The 24,662-nt window shown below is 48.9% G+C and overlaps 1 protein-coding gene and 1 long non-coding RNA gene across 2 annotated transcripts; both read left to right on the top strand.

The window, feature by feature from the left end:
- LOC121097650 lies at positions 1-8,280 on the top strand. The gene is made up of 3 exons (XR_005831023.1): positions 1-111; positions 5,149-5,248; positions 8,221-8,280. It is a non-coding gene; the product is annotated as an uncharacterized LOC121097650 (long non-coding RNA).
- Positions 8,281-17,338: 9,058 nt separating this feature from the next.
- CYSLTR1 (cysteinyl leukotriene receptor 1) lies at positions 17,339-24,454 on the top strand. The gene is made up of 2 exons (XM_040614733.1): positions 17,339-17,396; positions 21,303-24,454. Exon 2 carries the CDS (start codon positions 21,343-21,345, stop codon positions 22,378-22,380), a length of 1,038 nt encoding a protein of 345 aa, XP_040470667.1. The 5' UTR covers positions 17,339-17,396; positions 21,303-21,342; the 3' UTR covers positions 22,381-24,454.
- The last annotated feature ends 208 nt before the right edge of the window (positions 24,455-24,662 follow it).

The following is a 24,662-nucleotide window of genomic DNA, read 5'->3' on the forward strand; positions in this document are numbered from 1 at the left end:
TCTAACCCATCTCCTCTTGGGATCAGCAACCCATCTTCTCCTGAAGGACACCTGGCAGCTGAGCAAGTTTGCATGACCGAGTGCTTCCCGGGAAAGAGATCGTTCCTATCAGTAAGCGACTGGGGCAACCACAACTAGAAATGCTTCTGCTGCACGCTCTCCTCAAACATCATTAAGTGTGTGCCTCTCTGGTTTGTTTATAGATTTGGGAGCTTTCTGTGACTTTCTTCCCTCTTCCCAGCACATTGAGAGAAGGGGACCAAGCAGAGCAGCTGTCAGGGCAGAAGGGCCATGGGAGGGTCGTCTTTGTATAACTAAACTCAGTTTTAGGGTGCTTGAAACATCTGGAGTAAGATGAGAGCAAGAATCTTAGTATGTTAAGCCCACAAAAATTAATATGTTGTTTATTCAAACTCAGAATTAATAGGTCAATTCAAAACCAAGGAACTATTTTCCATAATTAAAGAACAAACCATGCTCGGGCTTTTTAGGCCTTTAATGACTCTGACTCTTGAGTGGGTTTTTGCAATGAGGGCAAGTTTCCAGTGTCAAATGGCTTGAGTCTAGCAAGAGTAATTTTTTTAAAATGGTGGTCCTTTGGGGCTAGAAATGAGGATAAAGGCTCAGACTGCCCTTGAACCCTTCCAACCCTGCTTCACACCAAATGGTTTCTGAAGTTTATGCATCTCAATGAAAGGAAAGTGGAAAACAAAATAATATATTTCTACTTACCCTCCTGCCCTCAGCAGGCTTCTCAGCCCACGGACAGAAACCATCCCAGCGCCTCAGATGTATTCCTTTCCTTCCATTTCCATACTATCCTTCATTTCATCTGCTGGGTTTTTTCCTGTTTCCAAAATCGGAAAGAAGGATGGTTCCTCAGCATGGCCATACAGATTAGTTTATTAAGTGTTAGAAATTCAGTTCTTGTTCATTGTCAGATATTTTGCTTTGCCTAGTATCAAAGCTCAGAAGCTTTGGTACTCAGAATTAAGAAACATTATTCTGAAAAAGGACCATCAGTTGGCACAGTGGCTGTTTCATGCTTTGTCATACAGCTAGTCCCATCTTATGCTCTTCTCTTGTCACTTTAATTCAAAGTTGTTCTGCTGTAATTGTTGTGTTGGCTCGACTCACCTGGCTGCAAAAGAGGAGGAAAAATAGGAATTATGTTGAATGACTTTCAGACTGCATCTGCAGGGCTAGACGGTCACTTATTGCCGATGGTTTTCCTCTCTGCCCAGGGAGATCTTGCAGACAAGCATGTCTTGGACTGGGATGCTGGGGCTGCATTAGTAGGCAAGAGCAGCAAGTACAGAAATGTTTGGCTGCAGGCTGTAAATCAGACCAACGCGGGCAGGAGGTGCATATGTGATCTGAACTGGCACAGAAGAGCGCGCTGGTAAACAGGAAGGCAATGGTCCTGCGCTGCAAGCTTGTTGGGCAACGCTTATCGGTGCGGGGGGACGGACACACTGGCAAGGAGCAGCAAAGTAGAAAGAGCCTGAGGCACTGCCTAAAAGAGGAAGGATGATGGATTAGAGGCTTAAAAGCAATTAAATAGCTGAAAACATCTGAAATCAAACCAGAGAGTTTTAAAACACTTCACTGAATCTAACAGCCAGAGAATTGCAATGTGATTTAGAAATGCCCAAGCAAGAGAGGGGAAGAGGGAATTGGAAACAGTCAGAGGTTATTAACACCAGGAAGAGAGAATAATTATTGGAAGTGATGCTTCAGGTTAGAACTAGAAATAATAGTACAAAATTAAAATAAGAAGTTAATTTGAAAGTAAACATTGGAATAACTTCCTGATAGAGAGGGGTCCCAAGGGGAGTTTGGTTTCCGGGAATTAGATCAACATACGTGAATAACTAGAATGTGTGCCTGTGCTTAGCTGAAGCTGAAGGGTAGACTTTGCATGCTCAGATTCTAGGGGAGAAATTCCTTTTTCCAGGGCTTCTCCCTATTTCTGCTCTGTGGGAAGTGGGAGCAATGTCAGGAGAAAAGTGCGTCCCATGGTTTTATTGAGATTTGAAACGTTAATGTTTTTTTCTGAGAGCCAGCAGAGGAACCTTGCCCAGAGACTTTTTTATGCCTTTAACGTATTGACAGCCTGCACGTGCCAAAATCTTTTTTGCCTTGTAAGCTGGAAGAAAACAAATCCAGAGCTGTGTTAAGATCTGACATAGTACAAGGAAACAAAACTGCTCCAGTAAAGCTGCACCCTCTGCTGCCTTTGGGGTGAGCGGGGCCGGGGCTTTACCCCCACCTGGGAGCAGTATGGAGACAGGCTGGTGCCCTCTCCAGTCCATGTCAGGAGGAATCAGGAGCATTTCTTCCTGCAAAATTTTACTTTCACAGGTATGGTAAGACAGGTGACTTGTTTCCTGTGTGTGCTTCATTACATGAAATTCAGTAAAGGGAATATATTGTGCTCTGACTGCAGAGTACCTTTTTTTGATCTACCATTACAAATCCTCTTCACTAGCCCGTTAATTTTGCTGGTGTCCCCGGATGTTACTTCAGCAGCTTCCAGTGCACTTTTACTTTCTAATCACAAAGACTTTTTTCTTGCTTGACCTTTGTCCTCCATCTGTTATCTGCCTGAGAATGCTTTTTAAATAAGCCCAATGGGGGGAAAAAAACATGTAATTGGTTTAAATTGGCTTAAATGCATTATCAATTCTTTCCACCATAGGAAAAAATATGAAAGTGCAAAACCTTAAAGTGCACTTCAAAATATTGAGGATTGCATTAGATAATAAATAAAGATAATGAAAAAAAACATTTTTGGAAAGATATTACAGCATTGGTTTGACAAGAAACGCTTAGTTTTGAAACTGCAACAGCCTGTGATTAGCGTTTTTAACAATGGGACTAGATTAGCGTGGATGTAATGATTAGTGAAAATATCCAGGTCCTAAAAACATTGTTGAATGAAAAAGAATGCTTGGTTATCACTGGCAAAGTCCTGTGTGGTGTGTAGCTATTTCACATCACAGGCAAAGAGACTTGGTGTCTAAGAAGGGCTGAGCTGAGATTCTTCGCTCCAGAAATACTGGCGATCTCCTAACCCAGCTGAGTGTCCTGGTGCTTTGGGCTGGGCTGTTGTAGTCGCTGCAGGTCCCTGCCACCCGAACTGTTCTACTCTAATGCATATTCATGGCGTTTTGTGTGCATGGTCTGTAGAGGACAATTTGAGCATGTCAATTAAACAGCCCTTGCACTTGACTGGAAGAAGGATGCTCCTCATCCCACATTGGGACAGCAAGATGCCATCCATTGCAGTCAGCGGAAAGGTATCTCACGTTGTCTGTCCACGTGGGCAGTCTGTGAATTTGATGCATATAGAAGGTTCCTGGAGGCGGACATTGTCTGTCCCAGGACCAGACGCCCCACAAGTCAGGACTGATATGGTCCCCTCCGCTTTGTGCTTTACATGAGCACTGGAGGTGAAAGACATCATTTCACAATTTTTTCCCAGTTTCTTCAATTCCTCCTTACCATGAAGGCTTGAGATCGTGCTGCTCTCACTTGGCCCCACAGAGCACTTGCTGAGTGCCCACCGAGCGTTAGCAGCCCAGTGCTGTTGCCAGGTGTTTCAACACTGGACTGAGCAGCGATGCTTTCTCCGGGGAGCACCACGGGTGAGCAGGCAAGGCTGCCTTCACTGGAGCAGCGGGAGGTACAGCTGCGCTGGACATCAAAGCGCACACTGATTTTGAGCTAACCTAGAGCAAATACCCATTCGTTAAAACTCTTGCAGGTGCCCACTGACAAAGGCTTACATGACACCCACTGTAAAATCCCTTGGGTTTAAGTCCAGTGGAGAACAAGTCTTTTAACCAGGGACTGGCAGTTACACATGTTGCTGAACAAGGAGTAAGCATAAGGGAAGGAAAATTCTTCTATTGCAGGGAGATTCCAAAATCTACAAATACATGCCCAATGTCATAGCTCGCTCAGTAAAAACCAAAATCACTTGTTCATCCGCAGACAATGGCAATGCACAGAGCATCTGAATCATGACAGAAAACCAGTCACATCCTTCCCCAGTGAGTGTTGGTGAGGTTTTTTATTAAAAAAAAAAAAGAAGCATCCACTTCTCAGCACATCAGATAAAAGCAGAGCTGCAGAGAGCAGCAGCTTATGCAATTAAAAGGCTTAATTCACAGCCTGAGCAAGGCACTTTCAGGGCTTATCAGAAACATATAGCTGGCCTAGACCAGGCATGTTATTTAGGCTTTGAGACCACTTAATTAAATCCAAGCAGAAAGCACAGGACAGACATATGGGAAATTTTGAAGCAGTGGATAAAAACTGGATGAGAGGAAAAGCAGCTCAGCGTGGCAGTATATGCCCCACAGCTCATCTCTCTGATCGAGAACATGAATTAAGGAAATAAGAGTATGTAGCTATTAAAGTCCAAAGTTCTACTATTTCATGAAATTTTCTGGTGTTATCTTCCATGATCTGTTCTAGAAGCAGAAATACAAGTGTTGTAGGTGGACACCGGTGGCTGTATGAGCATCTTTTCACGGATTCCTGGTATATCGGGTCCTCTTATCTGAACCTCAGGTTTGAACAAAGAGCCTACTTAAGTATGTCATCATTTGTCAGGGGGTTTTCTCTTTACATTTTTCCTTTTAAATCAACAGGAAAAAAAAAACCAACCAACAGGATGAGCAATTAAATGCTCAAAGAACAGGAAATTTCTATTACTGTTTCCTCTGGTGATTTTAACCAAACTACTTTGCATATCTGATGATCTGTATTCATCATTCTCACCTTGGATGGCTCAGTTTTTGTGGACTTACATTCTCACACCGCAATTGCATACCCTACCCTTGCATTAGTTGTTAGACCAGGCAAAATGTTTATTTGTTGAGATGTTGCCATTATGTGCTACAGTTTATTTTGATTCAGTTTGCTTGGGTCAGTTTGTGTTGACATTACCTCCCCTGATGTTTTCCTTGGCTGGCAAACCCCTCTGCACAGGTGTGGAGGTGCGTGTTTAAGCATTGCCACAGCTTGCAGCTGTCTTTCTCCTTTCTCTGAGAGCTTGGGTAGGATTTTGCTATGTTAGTTTTGCTCTATTTTAAATTATATCCTTCAAAGATCTTATTTCTCTCCCTCTTCATGCAGAGTCCATCTGATACCAGTGCCTACCTGTTGCATTTGCTCCTTTGTGAATGTTAGAAGCCCAGGACTACTCAGGTCCAAGGATGCCCACCTGTGATCTCAGGTTAGACATGGACATGGGGCTCTCCTTGTATGAACCACTCAGTAGCAGCATTGTCCTCCTGACGCAGATTATTTATACCTCCTAAACTTAGTCCAGAAACCAACGGATATTATCTGAAGAAGAAATGGAAAGAAAGATGCACAAAACACTTGGCAGTGCTGGGTTAATGGATGGATTTGATGATCTTAAAGGTCTTTTCCAACCTAAATATTTCTATGATTCTAATAGTGAAGCTGCTGTTCTAGATCTCTCACAAGCTGAGATCAGAGTACAGAAGCTACGGATACAGGACATTAACTACCCTATTCATTTAAAAGTCTGCCACAGAAAGCGTTGTGTCAAGCATAAATTACAAAAAGGCAGTGTCAAATGGAACAGGAGGGACCAGCCGTGCTGGGGGCACGGCCAGCAGGCAGAGTCGCAGGATGGATCTTGGTGCCTTCACCCCAAAAGCACTCCAGTGACTGCTCCCTGGCAATCCGACACATCTCAGGTGTGGAGCGCCTGCAGAGTCTGAGAGCCAGAAGACCAGATGCGTGATGACCCTCCTGAAACGTGGTGATGCTCCCTCAAGCTCCTGTTGATGCTGGGTTGTGGACGAGCATGCTCTTGCATGCAGAAGGCTGGGCACCACGGCTCTGGTCCCATCTCCTTCCCCCAAGCCCCTTCTTAAGGCCAGCACGATGCTTACAGCTCCTCTTCCTGCTGCTGGCTGTCCTGGTCGCTCAGTGACCTACATCCAGTGGAGATAACTGGCCTCTCTTCCCAGCATCTACAATGGGGCAAAATAAGCTTTGCGTGCAGAGCTTCCAGGCACGCCAGGCTGTTTATTGTGGGTTGTCTTGGTGACTGATATGTAGTAGTTGAAGAATGAGTTTCCCTCTGGGAACGAGCTTAGTCAGCCATACCCCTGTGTTCCCCATGCCTTTCTAGGGTAAAACCATGAATAAGAGCAGATGAGCATAGGTGCAACCTCAATGAAATGGAAAGATGCTGGTAGATAAAGGAAGCAATGAAGGGGTTAAGCCCGTGGCAGTGTATGTTTGATCAGCAAAGATTAATTGTGCAGGTTTTAGCTGGCTTAATTTCTTCTTGATTTAAATTTAAAAGAAATTTAATTTCTTCTTGATAAAACAAAAAGCCAAAACAAGCAAACAAACAAAAAAACCCAACCAACCAACCAACCAAACCCCAAACCAACCACTTTTGGCCAGTCAGGCCATTTTAAATGATCGGCTTCTCCAGAGGTGTAAATCAGGACGTGCCGATCACTGCAGAGCTCCGGGGAGGTCCCTGGGAAGTGGCCGCCCACCGCCGCTGGTGCGCAGGACCCCATCCCACAGCCCCGGGGAGCCCCGGGACGCTGCTGAGGGCGGCCAGCACACGCACACCTCCCAAAGATGGAGCACGCTGGCTGCAGGGGTTTCAATGCCACGTGGACGTCAGTCCCTGGAGCAGCCCCGGCACGAGGCCATCCAGCCCCAGGGAAAGCGTGGGTCTGATTCCCACATGGGTATCCGCACGGCTGAGGTGGAACTGCACGCCGAAGGGCCGGGCTTTTTGTATCCTGGTGGATGTTTCCTAAGAAAAGCTTCTGCAGGAAGCCAGTTGGCAGGGCCTACAATCTTATTCAAATACAAGTAGATTAACATGATTTCTGATGTTCTGCAGTAATTTCCTTGAGTTACGTTGTGTCATAGAGAATTATCTCGCCATCGTCAAACACGTAACAGCAATGTATATCAGATGATGCTGACACACTAGGTAAGTACGGGTTTAGTTAGTTGTAAAGTGTCTCTATTATCAGTGTTAAGATTCAATGATGCACACGAATTTGCCTTTCAGTTTAGATTTTTAAAAATTTCCAAGTGATACAAGCCCTGAAATAATTTTGATGGCAAAAATTCAGATTTGTGATGTTTATTCCATTCCCTTTCTAAAAAGAGAAAACCAACTTGGATATACTATTTCTGGCTGGTTAGATCACTTCCCAAAAGAAGATTAAAGCAAAATTTCACCATGAGAAATGTTTACTTGCATACTGTTGAACTTTCCAGGGATAAGTTTGTTTTCTTATATTCCAGAGAAAAAGGACCCCGGTGGTTTATGTAGTCAGATAACTCTGGTACCAAAAAATCAACATCACAGAATGAAAATGCTGCTTTGCTTTTGTCAGTGAGAAAAAGCTTTAACAAAAAAAAATCTCTGATAGACTCATTATATTTAAAAAAAAAATTGTACATCAGAATACTTTTTTACAAAAAAAAGTGGCAAGCAGCAATAAAGCTAGTGTCAGTATCTGAAACAAAACTAGAAAATCGAAGCACGACTTTTTGTTGGTTTGAAAGTAAATGCTAGTTAAGATTACCTGAACAGACTCCCAGTAACCCAGGTTCTGAAGGCTAAGGTCACGGCTGACCTGCATAGACCCTCACGCCCAGTTCCAGTCCAAGGGCTAATAAATGCACCTTAGGTCTGCCCCATTCTGGGGAAAAAAATACTAGAACGATAGAATACTTTGGGCAAATGACATATAATACAGATTTCACCTCCATTCTAAACAAAACCAGGAGAATTTCTATGATTTCCCAGATCCTGATAAATGCAGCCTCCAGGAACGGGAAAACGTTCTTCTGCTTTTGCCTGAAAATATGTCATCCACGAAGGGACAGGGAATGTTTCCCGTTTCTTGACTGGTATGTCTGCAGCCTGACTTGTGAACTAATGGAGGCACAGCGTAACAAAGCTCCATCTCACCCATCTGCTGAAGCGCTCTTGCTACGTGTACCGAACAGGAAGAGGAAGCAGCAATTGGCTCTATCAGGACAGCATCTCCTGACAGCGTGGCTAGTCTGTTTACTACAGGTTGACATGTTGAAACCATAAAAAAAAACCCCGAAAAAAACCCAAAAACGTTTCAAATCAGCAGTCCAGAAGTCTTCACAATGTCTTTCATTTTTCTCTTCTCGAAGGTGGTTGACCATGCAAGGATGCCAACCTGCCAGACGCCGGGAATCCCTGCCTGCCAGCGAACACGGCAAGACCTGGAGGTGTTGGGCACCTGGTCGAGCCAATCCCATAATGTCTACAGAAAGGTAATTCAAACCTTGTCTTTTGCAAACACATATGTAGTGTGCGTGTATGGAGTATGATCAGCTGGTCGCACAGGGGCCAGTTCTGATGGCTGGCTGAGGTCCTTCACCAGGTGAAGCCTCACAGAGGGGTGATGTCTCTGGGTCCTTGGCCGGAGTTCTGGCCCGACAAGCCCATCCTTTCATTGCGCACAAGGTGAAAGGATCGGAGCAGCTTAAAGGGTCCCTAAAAGCCGTACTTCCAGAAATCTTCCCTGGCAGAAGACCCTGAAATTACTGCTCCCTGCCCCAAAGACCCCTCCAAATCCAGGTGTGCATCAGCCAGCTGCAGGAGTGCCATGAAGCACTTTGGCTGCAGCACCCCAGGGCGGCTGAGGCAGCGCACGCAGCCCCATACCCGTGCCCATGCCCGTACCCACACCTCTGTGGTGGGGCCACACAATCTGCTCCATTTCTCAGAAAAAGCAGCACAAACTCTCACCTTTTTATTTGTGTTTTGAGTGGAAACCACATGAACCTGGTCTTCTTCGATGAAACAGGAACAGCATTGTTCCCCGGACGGCGTCTTCTGCCATTTCTCAGATTAGTGAGGCATCCCCATTACTGCCTCCTTTTGTGAAGAGAGATTTGTGCCTGTGAAGGAATAATGTAATTCTCCAAATAATTAGGTTAACAATGATGGAATTGATGAATGCTCTCCTTGCAGTATTTCTGGTAGTAATTTATTTCATTCATCTGAGGAGAGCAAGTGCTTTATTCAAAAAAATGCTAACTAGAGACAGTGTGGAAGGTGTCCTACCATCTCACCCAGGTCTGTATCTTCTCTCAGTCCTCTCTTCCACAACAGCTAGTTAAAAAGGTTGTATTTGCAGTCAGGTACGATCAACAACTTCCCGATCTGAAAGAGTGACAAGGGCTGAGGTTTTCTTCACACAAAGTTCCCCAGCTCTATTCTTCTCGCACAGAAATCAGGGGAACAGGGAGCTTTGTTGCTCTCACATGGCTGGGGTGGAGCAGCTTCTCACAGCTGCCAGCATGGGCCACACATATTAACATCAGTCCATAAAAACGAAGTGGAAGACAGGACCAGGGCTGGAAGTGTGACATTAGGTCTGCGCAGGCTCAGGGAACAAATGGAGGCAAGGTCTAGGTGACAATAAGGGATGGTCCCCTGGAGAGACAGGTCCCTCTGGGTGGGGACCCTCGCAGAGACTGTTATAGCAAAAGCAGAGTGGAAAAGGGGTTGCACATCCTTGGCAACAAGCAGAAATACTCTTCTAAATAAGGCATCACATTTGTGAGCTTGACAAAGGAGGCGGGAGGCAGACCCCTTCAGCTCCAGCCGCAGGTGTCATCATTTCTCAGTGTGGTTTTCTGCCACCCAAACACACCAACTCCACCGGCCTGGGGTGGCTCCGGGCTCGCGCTGCGCAGAAAGGGAGGGGACGGCCCTGGCTGAGCACCTCCCGAGTTGGCACAAACCAAAAGCCGTTTGTTTCAGAATGACTAAGGGCTGTCAGGCATCAGGGCATTGAAACTGTTGCGTAAGAAGACTCATGTCCTCTTACGCTTGGGCAACATCTCCAAAGCTCCCATTTCCCTGCAGCTTTCCCACCCCTTTGCAACAGAAGTGCCCCCCATACCTGCTAGATCCAGGGCCATACCAGTGCGCTCCCTCCATTAATCCATGCCAAAAGCCTCCCATGCCCTGTTCCTCCTTTATTTCCCCCTGCTTTCCTCGTTCGCTTTATTCCTCCCGTCTCCAGGGAAGGAGGTGCCCAGGTCGATGAGCCCTCCCTCAGCAGAGCACAGGGACCGCAGCTATGCACTTCCCAGGTTGGGACTGGATCAAGTCCAGCTACGCCAGAACAGGCAGAGCTGCGCCCGGGTCTGCATCCCTGATTTCAGGCATTGCCACGGTTGTGCTTTCCTGTAGAAATTGCATCTGGCAGGTGACATTGCCACTGGTAGTTTTCCTCCAGTGTCACACAGCCCAGCCTACTCTAAACAACTCTGAGCGAGTCTGGGCTGAAGTTAAGGTTGCCATCCTTTTCAGGCAAGATTCAAAGAGAAACAACCTATTTTAGGAAGTCTCAGGAGAGGAAAGAAACTGCAACGTGTTCAACAGATGGAAATCCTGTCTTTGTGATTTCTCCTTCTTAAATAGCCAGTGTGAAAGCACATGCCAAAGCTGAAGAGCTTCTTCATTCAGGCTGTAAACTATTTAGGCTTTTAGGAAAATTTCCTGGAACTCCAGCAGTACAGAAATAAACTCTCCAGTGCGCTGGATTGATCTCACATCTGTGATACTTAACATAGGGCTCAACATCCCGGGAGCCTGCTGTCCGACTGGAGCTGCAGGCGTTCGGGGTCCAGGAGGAGAAGGCAATGGAGGGTCAGTCAGTGCTAAGTGGAAACTTACCTTAACCCTAAAGCATGATCGGGCTTTTTCCAGATTTGGATGGTCCCAGAAAGATTGTCAAAGCCTGTACCCCTAAATTGTGCTTTATCCCCATTGTCCTGTGAAAAGGGAACCAGACTGATTTACAGCCTAAGCATCAAACTGCTCTTATTAAGCACTAACAGATCTTCAGCCTCCAGATCTCTACCGAGTGATTAAAATTTGTGGTGGTGTTAATTATTAATCACCTTTATATCAGTTAAAATGTTTCCCACAGGCAAAAGGTATCTTATCTAGGCAAGATCCTCTGGTGAAACACTGAAAGAGCTGATGCCTTCAATGCAGTCACCACTCGCACAGAGATCTGCTGACAACCGGAAAATGTCAGCAGTTAGGATCGGCAAGGTGGCTGTGAACATCTGCCGCATCGCTTGGCTTTGTAAAGTGCTCTGAAACTCCAGAGCAATGAGTCCACAGCCCGGTGGCTCGTTCCTCCCCTCACCACGCATGTCTCTCTTACTAACGTAGCTAAACGACCCCTTCCAAAACGTGGCTGGCTCCCTAGCATAGCTAGAATGCAAATTGTCACTTAATTAGCCCAGACTTCTTGTCACTTTGAAGGAGAGCAAAGAAATTGCTCTACACCACGTAAGAAGTGAAATGAGAGGTTACAGCTACCCTCACCCGGTCCCAAACCCTGCTGCGCAGCCCTCCTCTCCTCGCTGAACTCCATCCCACTCCCAAAACACCCTACAAGTCTCTTCCTTATCTCTTTATCTCCAGCCCTCACCCCATCCCCACCCCCATCATGGAAGTTTTTAGGGGTTTCCCTCCTCTTTCAGGCTCTGTTACCTCCTTGTCTGTTTTTCACACTGTCTCAGCTCCTGTAGTTTTCTAACTTTTTACCTATCGCTCCCCCCTCATCCTCCTCTGCTCCTACGTTCCTCTAAATTTACAGCTTCTTACCTTTTCTCCAGCCCTTGTTTCTTTGAGGTCCCATGTCTAAGCAGGATCTCTCCCCTCAGGACACAAATGTCCCCTTGGCTGCTGCCCTAGACCAACACAGCCTTGACCCTGCCACCCTCCCTGCATCGCTCCCCATGCTCTCACTGCAGCACCCACACTACAGACCCCAGTCTCTCTCCTCCTGACCCAGCCTCAGCCTCCAAGAACAGGTTCTCATGCTCCACACTGTGACCCTGGTCTTCCTTAAGCCTCCCCATCTCCAAAGCCCTGTCTGGGCTAATGCTGCAAGCCCGACCCCTCATGAGAGGTAGTGTGTAACTTCTTTCTCCAGACCTGATAGAGATCGCTTTGTGGGGGTCCTCACTCCCACTTCTCTGGCAATACATCCAGGGTTCCTTTGGGGAGCCCTCCCCTTCCCTTGCCCTCCTCTGGGTATCTCTTGGACTTTATACATCCATATTCTTGTTGCTATCTCCTTCATCCTTTCCACTGCCCCCTCCCAAGTCCTTGTCCATCCTACCCTGTACCACCTTGCTGAGACTTTGAATTACCAGTCCCCATGGCAGGTTAGCTCGGTTTGGACTCCACCTTACAGGAAGGCTTTAGCAAACCAAGCAGGGGAAGAAGAGAGAGGAGATGACCTTCTGTGGCTGGACTGTTACCCACGGCCCCACAGCCAAGGAGCTCTGCTTTGTCCTCTCTTGAGGCGCCAGGTCTGTGTGCCTGTGGATCCCGCCTTTCCCTGGAGCACAGAGGTCCCCATGGTGCATGGAGGTGTCGAGGTTGGCCACCCTCCAGCCACCCAGCCCAGAGGACACGAGGTTTCACATAGTTCCTCTCACAGTGTTGATACATTCAGTGCATACCCCACTCCTGTCCCTAGCTGTCATGTCCAGCCTCCATCAAATACCATGTCTTCTTGGCTTCATATCACAGCTGCAGTTTGACCTTTTCTTAGGAGCCCGGCGAGGAGACCCTTCCCACAGCAAAACTGGCTCTTCTGCCAGCACATCTCAAGAAGCAGCAGCTTCCTCGCTCCCACGCCAACCTCAGCCTGAGCTTGCAACTAGGAATTTTTCTGTTGTTGAGAGTAAAATGCAGAAAAGAAGGAACAGGGAAAGAAAAAAAAAAGAAGAAGAAGAAGAAGGAATAACAAAACTGAGTAGCAAAAAGCAGAAGGAATAGTAAAAAAGAGGCACCAGAAAAAGCAGAAGGAATGGCAGAATGGAGTAATATCAACATGTGCACAACTAAAGCAAACTGCAGAACCAGTTCACAGTGTAGGAGGCTGTTGGCAGTGAAACAGGTTGCTCAGTCTTGGAGGTCCTTGGACCTCCATCCTTGAAAGTCCTCAAGACCAGGTGGGATAAAGCCCTGAGCAGCCTGGCCAAGCCTGGTTGGAGCAGTAGTTGGACTAGAGATCTCCTGAGGTCCCCTCCAACCTGAATTATCCTGTGATCCTACGATTTGAGTGTTCCTAATACACTGCCAAGTAGCTCTGGGGAGACAGTCAGGCTTTTCTGCACACGGGTTAGGCAAGGAGGGCAGGGAAGGCTCGCAGGAGGGCACACGGATGAAGTATGTTTCTCACACACTGTCACTGTCACAGAGATGGTGCAAAAGAGGAACTGCCACCTCCGCAGCACCACGGCTCTGTCTGAAATGCAAGCCTGCACATTCTGGATATGGAAAGGTGCCAAGGACCCACAACAAAAGAGCAAACTGCTGTGTTTGACAGCAGAAAAACCCTCTAGGACACACCAGGGTGGAAAAGATGCAAACAAAAAAGAAAGAAAAGACCTGGCATCACAGCAGGAGGAAGCAGGCACAGCTGCAATGCTGGGTGCTGCAAAGCCTCCGGGTGGGTCTCTAATGGATCTATAATTCCAGCGCCACATGGACAGGGGCTTTGTCATTCTATTCAGCCCATCTCTAAGCCTTTGCTCTCCCCACTCGATGTCAAACAGCAAAGAAGGGAGAATAAGAGCATGGTGAATAGCGGCTTGCAGTGGCTGAGCACAGGGACACTGTTATGATTTAACCCCAGCTGGCAACTAAGCCCCGCACTGCTGCTTGCTCATCCCCCTCCACCCTCACCACCCCCCACCCCACCACCCCCAGTGGGATGGTAAAAGTGGGAAGGGTGAAAGTGAGAAAACTCGTGGGTTGAGATAAAGACGGTTTAATAGGCAAAGCAAAATATGGAATTCATTCACCACTTCCCATCGCAGGCAGGTTTTGAGCCACCTCCAGGAAAGCTGGGCTCCATCACACATAATGGGGACTTGCGAAGACAAACACCATAGCTCCAGATGTCCCCCTGCTTCCTTTCCTGCCCCCAGTTTATATACTGAGCATGATGCTCTATGGTACGGAATATCCCTGTGGCTAGCCGGGTCAGCTGTCCTGGCTCCGCTCCCTCCCGGCTCCTTGTGCACCTGCTCACTGGCAGAGCACGGGAAACTTGAAAAGTCCTTGCTTTAAAGCAAGCACTACTTAGCAACTAAAACATCAGTGTGTTATCAACATTATTCTCATACCAAATCCAAAATGCAGCATTGTAGCCACCACTGAGAAGAACATTAACTCTACCCCAGCTGAAACCAGGACAGACACTTAAATAAAACACACAAGTACAAGCCCAGAACGGCACAGCCCGGGCAGAACGTGCCGTACCAGGCTCCAAAGCAACCATCACCCACCCACCTCCCACGAGAGCAGGCTTCAGCGTGCTGTTGATCTTACTCGGGGTTCATTTCTAGAGAGCAATGAGGAGTTTGACATGGTGGCATTTATTCCATTGTAAACCATTTATTTTAAAGTTTCAAAATTGTAAAATGTGTGATTAGTGCTTTCCAGCAGCCTTCCCACAGGGGCTGCTCAGCTCTGCACCCTTCCAGCTCTCCCCCAGCTCAGCAGATGCCATCGCCCCACCTCAGCCCCGGCATGGGGCCACGCTTGGCCCTTTGCACCCACATGGCTGTGGGCTGCCCTTGCTCGCCCCAGTCCCTGCCCCACACTGAGGCGCTGACACTCACCCAGCTGCCACTGACCTGGGATCTGCTCCCTGTCAATGAGAAAAGGAGGGTCTGGGAAGCCCCAGCACCTGGATCTCACTGCCAAACCATCTGCAGGGCGTTTTTAATTGTTATCACCTACTGTTGTGCCAGAATTGAAGACATAGAAACAGCCTACAAGAAATCAAAGACCTGTAGGAACTTCATGAGCGATGCTCGCACCGAACCCTGACCTCTGGGAAGAGCCACAGCCCATGCTGGCCTGTGTGCAAGGGCGGTGGGGTCCCAGGGGCTCACAGGAGAGGCAGGGCTGGGAGGAACCCCTCGCCCTCCCCCATGCGCCTTCCTCCCCCTCCGACCCATCCCTCCCCAGCCCCCTTTGCTGTGGTGGGATTCTACCCGTGCCATACCGTGGAGAGCAAGCCCTTGAGCCAGAACGTTTCCTTCCTGCACTGAACACTCCCGAATAGCACCGTGGGATGTGCTGCTGTGCGGCCAGGAGCAGCCGCAGGGACCCTCGCACAGGCGGGGAGGGGTCCCTTTGTGTGACCACACCACAGAGGTGCCGTGGCAACAGGAGAACATGGAGAGACATATATCCTGTGAGCTGCGAGCAGTGTTTACCGGATCTCTTGGTTACTATCGTGTGGTTTTGTGCCTGCCACTTCGGAAGTTAATCCTTAATTCTGAGGAAGTGTATTTATTCAGTGTTGTTATTTCCCATAAGAAGCTGAAGCTTAATATTACAGTTACTACCAGAGGTCAGTTGGGAACACACGGAAGAAAAAAAATCACCTTTCTGGATCCTGAATGAGAGTCAAAGCTATTCCTTGGCCACTGCAGCACCTCTGTATCCCCTCGGAGGAAGGGCTGGCAGAATGCTCGGCTCCTCCCGGTCCCCAGCATGGACACGGGGGCTGCAGGGCTGGCAATGCTGCGGGGACAGCCCCAACAGCTATGCTGGGTGTCAGCGGTCAAGAATCCCCCAACTGTACCTTTGGGAACCCCGATTCTGCAGAAGACAGGGCGATGCCACCACTTCCAGGACAGCACAGAGGGAAAGTTTGCTTCTGAGAGCAGGAAAAAGATCTCTTTTGGAGCATATCCTGGTCCAGTGCAACTAGAAGTCAGCACAGAACACGTTTGTGTGTGATCTATGTTTTTTAAACAGGTGAGCAGCAAAGTGCTTAGAGGTTCATCAGCACGCGGGGTCTTTTTTTGGTAGCTGACTTACTGTGGAGTGGAAAGAGCTGCCTCCACCAGTGCAACTTCTCCGAGCATAGTAACTAGCCAAGCACACCAGAGGTTCTACTGGGGCACCTGCCTGTCCCGCTGCTGGTGTGCAGCTGAGGGTCCCCCATTTGAGCTTGCCCCCCCATGATTCTGTCGAGCTACCACAGTTCCCTAGCTGTGTACTTCACTGCTTTGGATCCCACCTGGGTGGACGGTGCAGCCAGACGGTCCTCACCCATCTAGAGAGCACGCAGGTCTATGGAAGCTGCAAAAACCAGCCATGAAAATGGAGGTGGGGCAGAAAAAACGGCTTAGGTGTCACTGACCACACAGCACTGCATGAAGGCTGAGGGGCTGTAGGTGTCTTTTCAGCGGGAGCACCCAGGGTCGCTGCTTACACCACCTGCTCGTGGAAAAGGAGCCGGACAAGGCTGGACCTGGGGACACCGGCGCCAGGCAGGCCCCAGGAGCCGGGGCTGCACATCAGGACAGAGCTCTTCAAGGGGGGGTTACCCCAGCAGGGGTAACTGTCTTAAGTGCCACAGCAAAGTGACACGTGCAGGCATCCCCACCACAGACGGAGGCGTACAGAGTCACAGAGTCACGTAGGTTGGAAAAGACCTTTAAGGCCACCCCGCCCGGCCCCTAACCCAGCGCTGCCAAGCCCACCGCTGAACCGTGTCCCCAAGCACGGCGCCTGCGGGGGTTTTGAGCCCCCCCGGGGACGGTGACAGCACCCGGTCCCTGGGCAGCCTGTCCCCCTGCCCGGCCACCCTTTCCGCGAAGGAATTTCTGCTGAGATCCCCCCTGACCCTCCCCTGGCACAGCCTGGGGCCGTTCCCTCTTGTCCTGTCGCTGGTTCCCTGGGGGAAGAGACCGACCCCCCGGCTCCAGCCCCCTCAGGCAGCCGCAGAGCGATGGGGTCCCCCCCGAGCCCCGTTTCTCCAGGCTGAGCCCCCGCAGCCCCCCCAGCCCGTGCCGCAGCCCCTTCCCCAGCTCCGTGCCCGTCGCTGGACACGCTGCAGCCCCTCAGGGTCTGTCCTGTAGCGGGGGCCCAGCCCTGAACCCCGCGTTCGCGGGGCGCCCCCCGTGCCGGGCGCAGGGGACGGGCGCTGCCCCGCTGCCGCTGGCCACGCCGGTGCTGGCACAAGCCCCCCGGGATGCCGGTGGCCGCCGTGGCCACCCGGGCACGCTGCCGGCTGCGTTTGGCGGGTGCCACCCGCGCCCCCGGCCCTGTCCCGCCGGGCAGCCCCCCCAGCCGGCCCCTGGCTCCCCCCGGGGCTGCAGGGGGTAGCGGGCCGGCAGCGGGGAGGGAGGGGGCGGCCGGGGCCGGGCCGGGGCGGGCCGGGCTCCTCCCCGGGCGGCGGGGGCCGGGCGCGCCCCGGTTTAAGGGCGGCGGCGGGGCGGCGGGGCACAGCGCTGCGCCCGGCTCAGCTCCGGTAAGTGCTCGGCGGGGCTCGGGGGCGGCGGGGATGGAGCTCCGGGGGGTCCCGCCTGCACCCGGGCTGGGCTCCGCCGCACTGTTGCGTGTTAATGAGTCGGGCTGTTAATTAGCGGTTGCTGCTTCTTGCTTGGGTTCTTTCTACTGTGACTTGCTGAGACCGAGCCCCGCTGCCCTGGCCGTGGGGGCCGGGGGCGCCCTCGGTCCCTGGGGCAGCCTCCGCGCTGGGGCTGTGCCGGGGGGTGCTGGTGCTTCCTCTGTGCCGAAACGATGGTACCTGCATTGGTGGGATGCCTTCTGCTTGTGCGATTAAATGCAGCATAGTCGGCTATGAATTAGAGCAGGTTATAATCAACCTTTGCTCTAGCCATGCTGCACCGGCTCCGAGGGTAGCACTCGTGCAGGGCTTTGCTTCCTTTGGCATGCTTTCCCAGCCAGCCACTGCTGCTCCCTCTCGCTCCCGTACCTTCCTAATACGCTGAATTCACCAGCGCATAAAGAAGTGGTTGTGAGCCATGACTACACACATAAAAGTGGCAGAAGTGATGTCTTCATGATGCAAACCTAGCCTAAAGCCTCAGTTAGGAAATTATGTTTGGGGAGTGGTGGTGGTGTTGGTTTTTACGGATACGTTTCTGAGCGTGAAGCTCTCTTATGCTTCAGCAGTCTGCCTCAGTCTTGAAATCAGCAGTTTTCCTTTTGGTTGCACAAGACTTTTAAAATTATGTTTAGAAATAAGACAGCAGGTTTCGGTTGTCTTTTAGGCCAATTCCTCACATGGTTGTTTGCTGTCTGCTGATGTCTTTAAGAACAGCAGCTGAAAAACTGAAATTTAGTCCCCAAAGGAGGTAAAAAGTTTATCATCCGGCTCAATGCCACAGAAGAAGGGCGCACAAATAAGCGTAGAGGTTAAATAAGGAAGTTGAGCCAGTGGGCATGTGGTGGGCAGAGATGTTTGCTGTTATCTCTTGGGCAGGGTAGCTGAACTGGCCGAAGGGAAGAGCCCCGCAGTGGCGGGAGCACGGCTGTCCCTTTGGCAGCCCTGCAGCGCTTGTGCCATCTCAGAAGGCACACAGGACCCCAACCCAAAGCGTGCTGGTGGGAGATGCAGGCTCTGCCCGCGTCCCCCAGCGCTTGCGTGTGCTTGTAATTCTGTGCCTTCTTCCCTTCTCCAAGTGTTGCATCGTGTTACTGCTCTTAGGCGAAACATCATTGTTTATCACCTGGGTTGGTCGTGCAGCCCAGTTTGTCCCATTTGCTGCTCCTTCTTCGTGCTGGTCACAACTGCCTCAGCTGAGGCAGCTGAAGAAAGCCTCAACAGGCAAAAGAGATCATGCCAGCCTCTTCATCTCAAGCATCTTGGTTGTGTGTGTTTTTCTGAGTTTATTTTAGTTTTGAGAAAGAACTGATAAACAGTGCCTTGGTAAGTACAGAGATTTTTATCTATATGAGGCTTATATTAGATAATTGAGCGCTAATCTCATTATCTTCTTATAGTGCATAGCACAGCAGAGTTTTGCTCGGCAGGTCTGTGTGCTAGGTATTAACCCAGCAACAACAGTAACAGCAGTAAGAGCTTTATCACCTGTGTCAGATTACCTTGACAGATAAAAACAAGAAACTGAGATCATGCAGCAACTGGTTAAAATCAGACCAGTGTTACCACAAATTTAATTTTAGCTCTGTCTTGGAGACTTTAAAACATTGGAATGTTGTTTTTTATATAAATTGAACCTCAAGTTTGAAGTGAAGACCTCGGGCAAGCGAGGATGCCGGTGGGATGGGATGAAGGCTGGATCTCCCCGCACCTCCCAGGGGACCCAGTGTCCTCTGCACCGCTCCCCGGGGGCAGCAGCTCCGTGTCGGGGCCGGTCCCCGCAGAGGAGGGGTGGCCAGGGCTGCGAGGACCTTGCAGGAGTGATGCCTGGGGATGTTCAGACCCACTCTGGGCTTTCCATCATGTGTGTGCGAGGAGACCAGACTCATCCGAGTTGGGGCTGAGGTCTGGATTCTGCCACTGCCAGAGCCAGGCTGCCGAGAGGCGGCGTTTGTGGGGCAGGGAGAGGACACGGCTGCAAACTCGCTGCCTCTCAGACTGACAGGTTATTTGCGATGAGCGTTGCTGGATAAGCGGCTTCTGTGCCAGCTAAGGTGAACTGGAAGTGATGAAGTACAACATACTGATGTGCAGCTTCTGACAGAGCTGGGCTGGAGCAGTGGTGGGTCTCGGCTGCCTCTTCTAGCCACAGATCTCTGCGTTCGCTCGCTCGGGTGCTCACACACCCCTACAAAGAGCCACTAAGAGTGTCCACAAGTGGTCCAAGGGGAAAAAATACCCCTCCTTTCCTGTCTGTGCCACCTCGCTGCTGAGTTTTAATGTATTTTGTGCGTTGCCAATAATCAAATAATTGGTTTTAAGAGTACGAACTGCCAAGTAGCTGAAACTTGACTGAAAACTGGAGCCTTGAGCATCCCAGTGTGGGGCTGAATTCCCAGTACACCTGGAAACAGGAACCTTAACTCTGCCAGGCTATTTTTATGGATGAAAATACATACCATTTAACATCCATTTTGAGCACATACATGGTGTGGGTTCTTAGAACCGATCTTGTCTGAGCTGTTGCTCTCATCGTTGTTTTTATGAAGTCCTGTTCCTTCAGCCTACATGTATCCTGAAGTTCTGATCCTTGGAGGTTTTGTGGTCTCGGACCGCAAATGGGTTTCTGTATTTGAACCATTAGGAATTGAAAATGAATAGGAAAAATATGTAAGTGTGTATTTTTCTCTTGCTTTACTTTAGGACAACCTAAATAAAGTGTCATGTCTCAGTGCACTCAAATGAATACCAAAAGGAAACAATAAAATGTCATGAAAGACTGGCTGAGTGAATCTGAAAACTCTTCTTAGCTGTAGGGTGTGACTGCTCTGGAGACCCCAGACCTGCTAATGTAAATCAAAGCAACGTGCAAAAGCAAATCCCAGAAAAACCCTCTGCTAGGGAGTTCCATGGAGAGCAGAGATGTCTGCAGACCAAGAGGTTCACTCTCCTTGATGTGAGTGAGCACCCCTACAGCTTCCCCCTCCGTCTGCTGGGTGTTGCAGGCAATGCCAGGGAAATCAGAGCCCTGCAGCATCCTCTGTGCTACAGCGATCCTTCCTGTTCGTCAGATGTAATAGGCGGTAGCTTTCCTACAGCTAGTAATTACACATAGTTATTAACAAAGCAAGTTTAAAAAAAATATATGGTGCTACCTGTGAGCAGAGGACAGCAATGCAGAACGTAGGGAGCTGACAACTGTCTGGTCGTGCACTGAGCAGCCTCTGGCTTGGAATTGTCTTCCACCTTCTCAGTGAAGTATTTGTTAGGGTGTTTTTTTTTGTTTGAACAGTTTTCCTTCACTGTTTCAGGAACCTTCTTGCAGACTTTCTCCTGCAGTGGCCTGTCCTTGTGCAGGCAGGCGTGGAGGTGGAGCACAGGGAGGCAGCATTTGCCAGGTGATGCGGAGAGGCAGGGCTGAACAGTTACTGGGGTCCAGATCTTGTCTTTATATTTCAAATTGCATAGTGCTATTGCCACCTTCATTATTCCTCTCTGCTGTTTGAATGAGTAGCTGCCCTGGTTTGCAAGGAGTTGGAGCTTTTCAGTAATTCGGTGGAAGAAGGATGCCACCAGTACTGAGGGCTTACGAAAGTGTAGCTCTTGCCTTTACGTCACCAGTTGTTGGTACCGTGTTAAGAGAGGTGGCTGTAGCAGATAGTTACAATAACACAGATCTGTGCAGCTCCACATCCCTTCATGGATATTCTCTCCTGTACAAGAGATGATGGGTTTTTCCTCCTATTCGATAACAGGATTTTATTTTCATGTGCTGCTTTACATCTCACCTGAGTTTTTCGTCCTTAGGCTTGACTTTCACCAGGCATCGGTGCCTCGGCCAGGCAGCATGATGGCCCTGTTCGATAACTTGTCGTGCCACCACTCCATCGACGACTTCCGAAACAAAGTCTACTCCACACTCTACTCCATGATCAGCATTATGGGCTTTGTCGGCAACGGTGTTGTGCTGTACGTCCTCATAAAAACATACCGGCAAAAGACAGCCTTCCAGGTGTACATGCTGAACCTTGCCGTGTCAGACTTCCTCTGCGTGTGCACCCTGCCCCTGCGCGTCATCTACTACGTGCACAAAGGGAACTGGTTCTTCAGTGATTTCTTGTGCAGGGTCAGTTCTTATGCGCTGTACGTCAACCTGTACTGTAGCATTTTCTTCATGACTGCAATGAGCTTCTTCCGTTGCATAGCCATTGTTTTTCCCGTCCAGAACATCAATTTAGTAACGGAGAGGAAGGCTAAGTTTGTCTGCATTGGCATCTGGATTTTCGTCACCCTGACAAGTGCTCCCTTTCTGCGAAATGGGACGTACCAACATGGCAACAAGACCAAGTGCTTTGAACCCCCAGAAGACTCTCAGAAGACAAATCTAGTCGTGATCCTGGATTTTATTGCCCTATTTGTGGGTTTCATTTTTCCCTTTATTGTCATAACCATTTGCTATACCATGATCATAAGGACCTTACTGAAAAATTCCTTGAAGAAGAACCAGGCTAACCGCAAGAAGGCAGTCTGGATGATCATCATTGTGACTGCCACCTTCCTGGTGAGCTTCACCCCGTACCACATTCTGCGTACGATCCACCTCCACGTGCTGCGGCTGAAGAACGCCAGCTGCGAGGATGCCATATACCTACAGAAATCGGTCGTTGTTACGCTCCCCTTGGCAGCTGCCAATTGCTGCTTTGACCCACTCCTCTATTTCTTCTCAGGGGGCAACTTTCGGAAGAGACTTACCACGTTTAGGAAGGCTTCTTCCTCCAGTTTAACACAAGCCTTCAGGAAAAAGTTCTCCATAAAAGAGAAGGATGAGGAACCCTTTGGAGGAAGCCATAGGGAGAATGGAAAGGCGGCTGTGGCCCCTTCATAAGGAGGCTAAACCTTCCCCTAAGATCTCAGATGGGTGATGAAGATCTTGGAACTCTTCCAGAAGATGTGGTGGAGGCCCATGAGCCTTCGTCGCAACTCAGTATGTAATAATAATGGTGGGCAGCCCATGACTGATGCTACTTGGTAACAGAGCTGCTGCTGCGGATGGCCAGCCCCTTTCCCGGGAGCACTGCCTGGACATGCACAGCCACTTAGGATGGAGGAGCCAGTGCCACCCAGCACCAGAAAACTGTTGATCTGATGATAAACTCTTCAAAGCCTGTATTTGGGCATTCGCTTCATTTTGCAGCTCCACAAAGAGCCTTACTTCTCTGAGTGAGTGGGAAATACAAACACGGCTTTTGCTGTATGCGGCGCTTGGACCTGCTGACTAATAAAGAGAGCAAAGTTTTCACTGAATCTTCAAATAGCCACTGAATTATTTACACAATAGAAACCAGGATGACTCCTGCCCTGCTCCCAGCTGCTTCTGCTTTAGAATTCAGTTTTCAAGATAATTACGTGTGTAAGGCTTGCAGGCTTGGTGCCTCTGTCTGCAAATCCAGGAACTCGGGCTTCAGCCCCTCTCCCACCTCGAATAAGCAGCTCCTCGGACTTGCTTTCATGGGCAGTAGATCTGCCAAATTTTTGGAATTTCTAGGAAAACTTGTCTGTGAGAGCAGTTTTAAAATTGCAGTATCCTAGTGTGCATTTGAAACTTACTTCAAGGGGACTGGTCCTGCAAGTGATGGGTGTAGGATGTGGGTTATCACTGCAGTTCAGGAGGTTTTACTGAAAAGTAGGGCTCTGGGTGCTTGGAGTCCCAGGCAGGATCAGGGCTGCCTTGCTGAACTACTGCCAGAGTCCCTGGGGCGGGGGGGGGGGGGCGAGGCGAAGCATAAATAATTTTTAAAACCAATAGCTATATATGGTATTGGATCCTGTGCAAGAACATTCACCTTGCTCACGCCTTGTAGAAAGGTAGCAGCCCAAAGCCCTTGGAAAGATCTCTAGGAAGACCTGGAGCTCAAGAGTCTGAGTCCAGATGAGACACGAGTGAATATTTTGAGTACAGTGGGAAAAAAAACAGATTGGGCTGTGTTTATTATGTAAAGAAAAATTTCAGAATCTTGGACAGAAGGAAACATTCCTGTGCTTTTCTAAGGAACCCATGGCAAAGTAGCACTGCCTGCCATTTGCTGGAGCAAAGCCCAGCCCAAGATGCATGATGCATAAAGACAGAAATAGAAATTAGTGTAGGATTAAGGCTTTTAGTTGGAGAAGTGGTTGATAAATTAATATCAAAGCATGTTTTGATATGGGATTTATGATGTTTCTTGCTACCTTAAAGAAAACAGTTTTAGTACTGTAGAGTAAGATGAGCAAAAGGTGTTTGGCTTGGGGGCAGGGGTCTGCTTGAGAAATATCTTTGCAGATACACAGAAGAGTGGAAGTTCACTCTCTACACTGCAGTCTGCATATCCCCAGGTCAGCAAAAGGCACTTAAAAAAGCAAATTCACCTGCAGGACAATTTATGGATGTGAATTTTCAACGAGATTTGAAACCCCTTTATAGAATTTGAGGGATTTGTGAAGTGGAAGGGAGCTGAAAGCTCCTGTCTAGAAGAGCGTTACTGGTCCCTCTAAACCCACAGGAGGGCAGAGCTGCACGTTCAGAGTAGAGCTATAGCCTGCTTTGAGGAAGTGGGGAATAGTTGGCTAAAGCTTCTTTTCAGGGGTTAGCATTGACTGTTATAGTCGTGTCTGCAAACATTAAAGGCGTTGTGCAACTGTAAATAGAAATAACATGGAAAACGGAGTTTCAGAATATGTAGAAATAATACACGTTCCCAAATTTTAAAATATTGTACAGCAAAGCTATATATGTACACACACATTGTTGCAAAGCATTTTTATTATACCAGAGATTTTATTCTTTTTTGGTTTGCGTTTTGTTTTTTTTTTTTAGGCAACGATTATGGCAAGAGAAATGGCAGTGGGTTTTGTGCAATAGGAGAGACTATTTAAAAAAGGTTGCTGAAAATTAAATGAAAATGTTGCAAGTCAGACTTTAACACTTGCTGGGGTTTGTGTCTTATTTTAAAGTCTCTGCATGCAGGTTCTTCTTCCCTACAGTACGTTTTTATCTATGTGCAACACTAGAGCTTGATATTCATGTAGTAATAATTTATAATGATGCAATAAAAACTTAGTCAAAGCAGCACAGAGGTTGCTGAGGGCAGCACTCAGAGTGGGCTGGGATGCTGGGGGACTTGCTGTCCC

This window comes from Falco naumanni, chromosome 14 (genome assembly GCF_017639655.2).
Source record: "Falco naumanni isolate bFalNau1 chromosome 14, bFalNau1.pat, whole genome shotgun sequence".
NCBI classification, from domain to species: Eukaryota; Metazoa; Chordata; class Aves; order Falconiformes; family Falconidae; genus Falco; species Falco naumanni.

Coding starts and splice junctions, on each gene's coding strand:
- CYSLTR1 (XM_040614733.1), top strand. CDS start 21,343: ATGATGGCCCTGTTCGATAACTTGTCGTGCCACCACTCCATCGACGAC.